The sequence below is a fragment of the Bombina bombina genome, chromosome 1 (assembly GCF_027579735.1).
Source record: "Bombina bombina isolate aBomBom1 chromosome 1, aBomBom1.pri, whole genome shotgun sequence".
In the NCBI taxonomy this organism is placed as follows: domain Eukaryota; kingdom Metazoa; phylum Chordata; class Amphibia; order Anura; family Bombinatoridae; genus Bombina; species Bombina bombina.
Window position 1 is genome coordinate 920,905,244 of NC_069499.1, and position 10,716 is coordinate 920,915,959.

Here is a 10,716-nt window from a genome sequence, read left to right on the forward strand (position 1 = left end):
GAGGGCAGATACGCTCTAGAGAGCTTTGTTCTAATCAGAGCCTTTGGGAACCTAACCATGGGTACCACCCCGACAACGTGCTTTTAAAGGTTCTCTGACAATTCAGTCTGAGAACCTGTAAAAGCACGTAGCGGGGGTGGGACCCATGGTTAGGTTCCCAAAGGTGGTTGCGGCGCCCGAGGCTCTGATTAGAACAGGGCTCTCTGGAGCGTATCTGCCCTCTGCCGTTTTTGCATAATCTGATGGTCCGTGTCTCCGTCAGGCACAGGATGCACAATCAATCAGATAATGCTGCCAGTGTGTCACTAGTGCCTTGTATAATAATAGCTCGTAGCTAAACTCCTGCGTCGCAACTGCACGATTAGGTCAGATCCGCTATGTAAAAGAAAATTCCTGAGCGAGATGTTTGAGAACCTGAGGAGCATCTGCTCATTGTGCAGCAGGACCTCACCAGCCGGTAAACTTCTTGGCTATTCTATTCCTCTTATGCAGAGTGCTAGCTAGCAGCGGTGTGAACATGGGAAGTGTGGAAATAATTATTACTGGTACAAACAAACTCCTATAATTTGTTTCACTGTAGCATGTGAAGTGATGACACAGAGCTTACTGTGATTCATATGTCATGGCTCTAGTGTCATGTGGCAGGCTCTGCATGTTGTGCATTCAGCTTGCAACTTGAGATAAACAGTGTGATTATAATGTATTATGTTAACACCCTCACAAGATTATTGTTTGTTTCTAAAGCACCAATCAGATGTGTAGCACTTGACAGTGGTTACAATCCGTTTATTCATACACATTGCACAATCTTATTGTGTGTTCTACAAATATCCCACTCGTTTTATTTAATTATTTACAGCCATTATTGGCAACTGAGAATTTAAGATAAAACGGGTGTAAATATGTATATTCTAGTTCTCCTGGTATTTATTTATTTTTGATTTAAGATGCCCTTGGTGAGTTTTTGAAAACAACCCAGATTTGAGACACTCGGGCTCATTTAACAGTTTAATCACTAGGGCATTGTGCACTAAATTGTATTAATTATTCCATATAGGCTGTAGGAAAAGCTTGGCTTTCTGTTAGAGTCTGCCTGCTTGCCTAGCAAGTTGCCAGTGCACTCTGCATGCCTTCTAGACACTGTTGTTTTTAATTTGGAAATGCCATAAAAAAAAGTCACATTACAACCTGACCAAAAATATTATGACCAAAATAGGCCTATAATTTGGGGTTGGGGTAGGGGGGCAGCAGAAGTTTAAGTGCCTAGGGCAGCACAAAACCTAAATGCGCCCCTAGCAAGAGGACAACATAAAAAATAATATATCTCAGATATTATTGAATATTCCAAATATTGTTCTTTTACTGGACTGAGGGGAAATAAATAAACCCTAGACTAACATATTAACACACATTCTGAAACATATATAAAGCAACATGTACATAAAATGACAATATATATATCTAAAGAAGAATTTCAATGTATATTTATATAATAAAGTTGTCCTACACACATCATCTATATGACAATTAAATGAAAGTATGCTTACAGGTAAATAAAAGTGGTGATTAGCTAAAGGAAAGTTAACTTTTGACATTAAGTAACTGTAAACTAGCACTATAGGTCCTATCTATATCTAGGAACTTAAAGCATTGAACTTCAAAGTCCTCATTAAAGTTCAAACTATTAAGCAGAGAAACAACTGATCTAAGTAGGCTGATGTTAAAATAAAAAAGGGCAGTCTCGCTCTTCGTGGGCAGCCCAGGCCTAGATCACAATGGGATGTGTGATCAGGGGACAGAGAAAAGGTGCGGGTTCAGTTATCAGAGCCAGGTGATCGTGGTCAACTTGCTTGGGCATCTGGTAACTATGCCACAGTTATCTCGCACAACCCAGAAACAAAGAATACTAGAGTGAAATTGCCTTCTGGATCCAAAAAACATAATTTATGTAAGAATTTACCTGATAAATTAATTTCTTTCATATTGGCAAGAGTTCATGAGCTAGTGACGTATGGGATATACAATCCTACCAGGAGGGGCAAAGTTTCCCAAACCTCAAAATGCCTATAAATACACCCCCCACCACACCCATAATTCAGTTTAACGAATTGCCAAGAAGTGGGGTGATAAGAAAGGAGCAAAAAGCATCAACAAGGAATTGGAATTATTGTGCTTTATACAAAAAATCATAACCATCATAAAAAGGGTGGGTCTAATGTACTCTTGCCAATATGAAAGAAATGAATTTATCAGGTACATTTTTACATAAATTATGTTTTCTTTCATGTAATTGGCAAGAGTTCATGAGCTAGTGACGTATGGGATAGCAAATACCCAAGATGTGGAACTCCACGCAAGAGTCACTAGAGAGGGAGGGATAAAAATAAAGACAGACAATTCCACTGAAAGATTAATCCACAACCCAAATCAAAAAGTTTTAATCTTATAATGAAAAAAAAATGAATTTATAAGCAGAAGAATCAAACTGAAACAGCTGCCTGAAGTACTTTTCTACCAAAAACTGCATCTGAAGAAGAGAAAACATCAAAAGGGTAGAATTTAGTAAAAGTATGCAAAGAAGACCAAGTTGCTGCTTTGCAAATCTGATCAACAGAAGCGTCTTTCTTAAAAGCCCAGGAAGTGGAAACTGACCTAGCAGAATGAGCCGTAATCCTCTGAGGCGGGGATTTACCCGACTCCAAATAAGCATGATGAATCAAAAGCTTTAATGAAGATGCCAACTCTTGAGATTTCCAAACCCCCTGCGCTGTCAGAGATCCCCAGACAGCTCACCAACCTGAAAGACTCACATCTGTTGTGATCACAGTCCAGGTTGGACGAACAAAAGAAGCCCCTTGAACTATATGATGGTGATCTAACCACCAAGTCAGAGATAGTCGAATATTGAGATTTAAGTATATTAATTGTGATATATTTGTATAATCCCTGCACCATTGGTTCAGCATACAAAGCTGAAGAGGTCTCATGTGAAAATGAGCAAAGGGGATCGCGTCCGATGCTGCAGTCATGAGACCTAAAACCACCATGCACATAGCTACTGAAGGGAATGATTGAAACTGAAGGTTCCGACAAGCTGCAACCAATTTCAGACGTCTCTTGTCTGTTAGGGACAAAGTCATGGATACTGAATCTATTTTGAAACCTAAAAAGGTTACACTTGTCTGAGGAATCAAAGAACTTTTTGGTAAATTGATCCTCCAACCATGTCTTTGAAGAAACAACACTAGTTGATTCGTGTGAGATTCTGCAGAACGTAAAGACTGAGCAAGTACCAAGATATTGTCCAAATAAGGAAACACCGCAATACCCCGCTCTCTGATTACAGAGAGTAGGGCACACAGAACCTTTGAAAAGATCCTTGGAGCTGTCGCTAGGCCAAAAGGAAGAGCAACAAATTGGTAATGCTTGTCTAGAAAAGAGAATCTCAGGAACTGATAGTGATCTGGATGAATCGGAATATGAAGATATGCATCCTGTAAGTCTATTGTGGACATATAATGCCCTTGCTGAACAAAAGGCAGAATAGTCCTTATAATCACCATTTTAAATGTTGGTATTCTTACATAACGATTCAAAATTTTTAGATCCAGAACTGGTCTGAAAGAATTCTCCTTCTTTGGGACAATGAACAGATTTAAATAAAACCCCAGACCCCGTTCCTGAAAAGGAACCGGCACAATTACCCCAGATAACTCCAGGTCTGAAACACACTTCAGGAAAGCCTGAGCTTTCTCTGGGTTCACTGGAATGTGTGAGAGAAAGAAACTTCTCACAGGCGGTCTTACTTTGAAACCTATTCTGTACCCCTGAGAGACAATGTTCTGAATCCAATGATTTTGGACTGAATTGATCCAAATATCTTTCAAAAATCTTAGTCTGCCCCCTACCAGCTGAGCTGGAATGAGGGCCGCACCTTCATGCGGACTTGGGGGCTGATTTAGATCTTTTAAATGGCTTGGATTTATTCCAGACTGAAGAAGGCTTCCAATTGGAAACCGTTCCCTTAGGGGAAGGATTAGGTTTCTGTTCCTTATTTTGTCGAAAGGAACAAAAATGGTTAGGAGCCTTAAATTTACCCTTAGATTTTTTATCCTGAGGCAAAAAAGCTCCCTTCCCCCCAGTGACAGTTGAAATAATCGAATCCAACTGAGAACCAAATAATTTATTACCTTGGAAAGAGAGAGATAGCAACGTTGATTTAAAAGTCATATCAGCATTCCAAGCTAATATAGCTAAAGATATATATCTAACATCAATTCTAATGATATCAAAAATGGCATCACAAATGAAATTATTAGCATGTTGAATTAACTTAACAATGCTATACACATTATGATCTGGTACTTGTTGCGCTAAGGTTTCCAACCAAAAAGTTGAAGCAGCTGCAACATCAGCCAAAGAAATAGCAGGCCTAAGATGACCTGAACATAAATAAGCCTTCCTTAGATAAGATTCAAGTTTCCTATCTAAAGGGTCTTTAAAACAAGTACTATCTGTCGTAGGAATAGTAGTACGCTTTGCAAGAGTAGAGATAGCCCCATCAACTTTGGGGATCTTTTCCCAAAACTCCAATCTATCAATTGGCAAAGGATACAGTTTCTTAAACCTTGAAGAAGGAGTAAAAGAAGTACCCAGTCTATTCCATTCCCTAGAAATCACATCTGAAATAGCATCAGGAACTGGAAAAACCTCAGGAACAATTACATGAGGTTTAAAAACCGAATTTAAACGTTTACTAGTTTTAATATCAAGAGGACTTGTCTCCTCCATATCTAATGCAATCAACACATCTTTTAATAAGGAACGAATATACTCCATTTTAAATAAGTATGAAGATTTGCCAGTGTCAATATCTGAGGCAGAATCTTCTGAACCAGATAGATCCTCATCAGAGATAGATAAATCAGAATGTTGTCGGTCATATAAAAATTCATCAATTTTATGAGAAGTTTTAAAAGACCTTTTACATTTATTAGAAGGCGGTATGACAGACAAAGCCTTCTGAATGGAATTAGAAACAAATTCTCTCACATTAACAGGCATATCCTGAGCATTAGATGTTGAAGGACCAGCAACAGGTAATGGACTACTACTAATGGAAATATTGTCTGCATGTAAAAGTTTGCCATGACAACTATCACAAACTACAGCCGGAGGAACAGTTACCACAAGTTTACAACAAATGCACTTAGCTTTAGTAGAACCGACATCAGGCAGCAGGATTCCAGTAGTAGATTCTAAGACAGGGTCAGTTTGAGACATCTTGCAATATGTAAGAGAAAAAATAACATATAAAGCAAAATGATCAATTTCCTTATATGACAGTTTCAGGAATGGGAAAGAAATGCAAACAAAATAAGCCTCTGGAAACCAGAAGCAAAAAGAAATGAAGTCTTAAATAATGTCAAAAGCTTGGCGCCAAGTATGACGCCCACAACTGACAAAATATTTTTTGGCGCCAAAAACGTCTGCAACAAACACGAGCATCATAGATGACGCAACTACGTGAAAAAACTTGGCACCAACTAAAACGCCGGAAATGATGAAATAACGTCAACAAACGTAATTCTCGCGCCAAAAAAGTCTTGCGCCAAGAATGACGCAATAAATTATAGCATTTTGCGCTCCCGGGAGCCTAACATCCCACAATTTAGAAAAGAGAGTCAATTTGAAAACTTCAGTTAAGAATTTTTTTTTTATATGCATTTCCCAGATATGAAACTGACAGTCTGCAAAAAGGAAATATACTGATAAACCTGAATCATGGCAAATATAAGTACAAACATATATTTAGAACCTTAAATATAAAGTGCCAAACCATAGCTGAGAGTGTCTTAAATAAAAGAAACATACTTACCAAAAGACACTCATCTACATAAAGTAGATAGCCAAACCAGTACTGAAACGATAATCAGCAGAGGTAATGGTATATAAGAGTATATCGTCGATCTGAAAAGGGAGGTAGGAAATGAATCTCTATGACCGATAACAGAGAACCTATGAAATAGATCCCCGTTAGGATGACCATTGTATTCAATAGGTAATACTCCCTTCACATCCCTCTGTCATTCACTACACTCTGAGAGGAACCGGGCTTCAAAAAGCTGAGAAGCGCATATATCGTAGAATCTAGCACAAACTTACTTCACCACCTCCATATGAGGCAAAGTTTGTAAAACTGAATTGTGGGTGTGGTGGGGGGTGTATTTATAGGCATTTTGAGGTTTGGGAAACTTTGCCCCTCCTGGTAGGATTGTATATCCCATACGTCACTAGCTCATGGACTCTTGCCAATTACATGAAAGAAAGGTAATCTCCTCTGCAAAAAGAGCAATTGTTGGGATTGTTGCTGGTGGTGGTCGTATTGACAAACCCATTCTGAAAGCAGGTCGTGCCTACCATAAATATAAGGCAAAGAGAAACTGCTGGTCACGAGTCCATGGTGTGGCTATGAACCCTGTTGAAGATCCCTTCGGTATTGGTAACCTTCAGCACATTAGTAAACTTTCAACAATCAGAAGGGACGCTCCAGCTGGTAATAAAGTTGGTCTTATTGCTGTCCTTCGTACTGGTCATCTACGTGGTACAATGACTGTACAGTAGAAGGAGAACTATTTTTTCAGAATCCAACTTACAAAATAAACTATACAAAAATTACCTTTAAGAAAAAAAAAAAAAAGTGCAGTCCCTTTTAAATGGTATAAGCTGTTCTATCCCAAACCGGCTCTTCTAAATACATGACCCATTAGATCAGCAGAAAATTTTGACCAAAAAAACAGGCCACTCCCAGTAACCCCCTGACAACAATCCTCTAACCAAGCAGTCAATGCGCCATATCCTGGTAATCCGGGAAAAAGCTTTGCAGCTTCTTCCAAATGTACAGCTGGCAGTCTACGGTCACGTAGTTAGGGCACTCCGCTACCGACCTCATTGAAGTAAGCTGGTCAGCTATACTAACTCGTAGGCCATCACAAATGTCTACCAATTTTTCTATCTGATACCTCAGACAATCTGCACCCTGCTAAAAAGGGTCGGCTGCATCCCCCATGGCAGAGATCAGCAAATGTAGTGACACATCTTGGCTCACATATACACTTGTTGGGGGGTCATCCCATACCAGATCTTCACAGCAAACAATGGGTCTCTGCCGCTCCATAGGTGTCTCCACTTCAGTAGATGGTTGCACAAAAACACCTTCCTGTATGTTCTGATTGAGTGATTCCCATTAGTCCATTGAGCATTGCGGCTTCATAATCTGCAAGTAAGGCTTATGGAAATACTTCCACCATAGCGAATATTATAAAGTGAAGAAAATATAGATTAATATCATTCTAATAGCATGAGTAGTTTCAAATATGAAAGTAATACAGTATTTACATCTGTATATCCCATATCACTATTAATGTGTGTGTGTGTGGGGGGGGGGGGGGGTGAAGGCCTAAGTCATTGTATGGCCTCTGCTGCTGCATCCCTCATGTTTTGATTTCTTCCTGGCAAAATCTCCTATAAAAGTTATAGTAATCTGCACCGTAAATTCTCAGCATTTCAAAATTATGTAAAATAGGCTTGAATTGCAAATCAAATGATTGATAAACAGTGGATTTATTAACTCTAGTGTTCAGCCATGAAAAAGAGCAGCCATCCTAGTTGCCACTCAGACAAGCCATCCACATTTTTTATTCAATATATTTCACCATATAAGAATAGTTTATTTAAGTATGTTAATTTTCCCTCAGTTTTCCGTCTGAGGAAGCTGGCTAGCTGTTGTAATTTACCTCCCAACCGTCCTGGATTTTGAAGGATTGTGGTGGGTTGGGAAGCCTTGTCACTGTACCTCCCACAACCTTCCCCCTTCAAGGGGAATGTCCTGGTTTTCAGGGACTGCCCTGGCTTTACCCACAACATGCTCAACACCACCCACAGCACAGTCAAAAGCCCCACTCCTCCTGTCATGGCTCCACCCACAAAACACAGATGGGCACCCTCCAGGAAATGTTAGTAGGTATGTAACTGTCAGTAGCAATTGTGTTCCGATGCAAACACATGCTGGAAAAATTAAATCACGCAATTGTCGTGTTATGTGATTTCAAGGCCAGAATTAGATCATGGGGGGACTGTGTACGATGCTAGGCACATGCCCAGTCTGATTTCCAATTCACTTAAAGGAGGAGGCTGCAGGACTCCATTAAGGTAGGACGTTCCATGCCATCCTAACGGTGTTAAAGCCCAGCACTGTTAGGACAGCGTGGTACGTCCTTACAGCATGAAGCGTTTAATTAGTTGTAAAAGGTAGAAGGAAAAAAGTGAAAGTGTAGGGGAGAGCAATTTAGAAGAAGAGGGGATGAGGACAATGGAAATGAGAGGAAGGGAAAGAGAGAACAAAGAGAAACAGAAGGCAAAACAGCTATAAAGAATGGAGGAAAAGTATGTAGAGAAAATATATTTTTGTTATTCTTTGCATTCAGCCGAAAACATTTAGCCCCAGATTAGAAGTGGTGAGTTAATGAAAGTGCGGGTGTCGTAATAAGCAATATCAGTGGACTGCGCTAACATTAGCGCTCAACTTGATATTATAAGTCGATGGTAAATTACCGGTACATTTACCAAATATGGGTTAGTGACTAAGCCCGTCCGACGTCGTTCTAGCGACTCTATACTTTCAATGTATATTACGACCGGACTAAATAGCACTGGTATTACAAGTTTAAAGTTATAGGTTGTGCTTGAGTGAAAGCTGAAACTGCTCTAGAATATTAAGCACAACTTCAGACCTGGGGCTCCATTTAAGTAGCAGCGAACGCTGCTTCGGAGTCCCATCGTTTCAGGCTCCCATCGTTTCAGGTTATAAGACCGCTGCTCCTTAACCTGTCCGCCACCTTTTAGGTGGTGGTTTGAAATCATCCCAATCCGATACGATCAGGATGATTGACAGCCCCTGCCTGCTGCTGATTGGCTGCCAGTGAGCAGGGGGCGGCATTGCAGAAACATTTTACCAGAAATGCTTGTGCAATGATAAATGCAGACAGTGTATGCTATAGTGAATCATGTCCGCTCGATATATAGTAAATCTACCCCCTGAAGTAAAATGTAAGGGATAAAAAAGTTGCACAAAACACATCAAAAACATATTAAAATAAACTAGTACACTCATATATACACATTTTAGATGTTAAAAGGGTCATGGTATATGTCAAGGTGTTTGACTGCAAAGGCCTCCAATGTATAAATATATGTTTGTGTATGTATATACGGTGTGTGTATATATGAGTATAAATGTGCATTTATGTGTAAATATGTATGTGCACACATACATAAATATATACACATATAAACACATATACTGTATTTACACATTATATAAACTTTTGAGCCTTTCCCAGCCAAATACCTTGAAACATGCAATATCATTTGATTCAATTTTTATATATTTTAATGTGTTTTGAATGGAAATACTTGAAATTCCTAAAATGTTTTTGTATTTTAAAATACAATTTATTTTTTATTTTGTTAGGGCTATTAGATTAGGTGTAATTAGTTTAAATATCTGTAATTTGTTTATTATTTTCTGTAATTTAGTGCTTTTTTTTTGTACTTTAGCTAATTTAATTTAGATAATTGTATTTAATTTAGTTAATTTATTTAATTATAGTGTAGTGTTAGGTGTTATTGTAACTTAGGTTAGGTTTTATTTTACACTTTTGTATTTATTTTAGCAAGGTAGTTATAAAATAGTTAATAGCTATTTAATAACTATTCTACCTAGTTAAAATAAATACAACCTTGCCTGTGAAATAAAAATAAAGCCTAAGCTAGATACAATGTAACTATTAGTTATATTGTAGCTATCTTAGGGTTTATTTTATAGGTAAGTATTTAGTTTTAAATAGGAATAATGTAGTTAATTATATAAATTTTATTTAGATTTATTTTAATTATATTTCAATTAGGGGGTGTTAGGGTTAGGGTTAGACTTAGGTTTAGGGGTTAATACATTTAGTATAGTGGTGGCGACGTTGGGGGCGGAAGATTAGTGGTTAATAAATGTAGGTAGGTGGCAGCGATGTTAGGGACGGCAGATTAGGGGTTAATAATATTTAACTAATGTTTGCGAGGCGGGAGTGCGGCGGTTTAGGGGTTAATATGTTTATTATAGTGGTGGCGACGTTGGGGCAGCAGATTAGGGGTTAATAAGTGTAGGTAGGTTGCGGCAACATTGGGGCAGTGGATTAGGGGTTAATAAATATAATGTAGGTGGCGGCGATGTTGGGGGCAGCAGATTAGGGGTTCATAAATATAATGTAGGTGACGGCAGTGTCCAGAGCGGCAGATTAGGGGTTAAAAATGTTATTAGAATGTTTGCGATGCGGGAGGGCCTCGGTTTAGAGGTTAATAGGTAGTTTATGGGTGTTAGTGTACTTTTTAGCACTTTAGTTATGAGTTTTATGTTCCGGCGTTGTACCATAAAACTCTTAACTACTGACTTTTAAATGCGCTAGGACTCTTGACAGGGTAGGGTGTACCGCTCACTTTTTAGCCTCCCAGGACAAACTCGTAATGCCGGCGCTATGGAAGTCCCATAGAAAAAAGACTTTACAAAGTTTATGTAAGTCGTTTTGCGGTAAGGCCAAAGAAGTGTGCGGTGACCCTAAACCTTCAAGACTCGTAATATCAGCGGGCGTAAAAAAGCAGCGTTAG

The 10,716-nt window shown here is 38.8% G+C and overlaps 1 protein-coding gene across 1 annotated transcript; it reads left to right on the forward strand.

Moving 5' to 3' along the window:
• Positions 1–402: 402 nt before the first annotated feature.
• LOC128661670 (60S ribosomal protein L8-like) lies at positions 403–6,624 on the forward strand. The gene is made up of 3 exons (XM_053715897.1): positions 403–457; positions 1,793–1,934; positions 6,327–6,624. Exons 1-3 carry the CDS (start codon positions 403–405, stop codon positions 6,622–6,624), a joined length of 495 nt encoding a protein of 164 aa, XP_053571872.1.
• Positions 6,625–10,716: the final 4,092 nt, after the last annotated feature.

Bases quoted from the DNA above. Each gene is read 5' to 3' on its own strand.
- LOC128661670 (XM_053715897.1), top strand. From the start codon at position 403: ATGTTTGAGAACCTGAGGAGCATCTGCTCATTGTGCAGCAGGACCTCA. The intron at 458-1,792 runs GTAAACTTCTTG...ATGTGTGATCAG, and splicing joins CAGCAGGACCTCACCAGCCG to GGGACAGAGAAAAGGTGCGG. The intron at 1,935-6,326 runs AAAACATAATTT...ATTACATGAAAG, and splicing joins AAATTGCCTTCTGGATCCAA to AAAGGTAATCTCCTCTGCAA.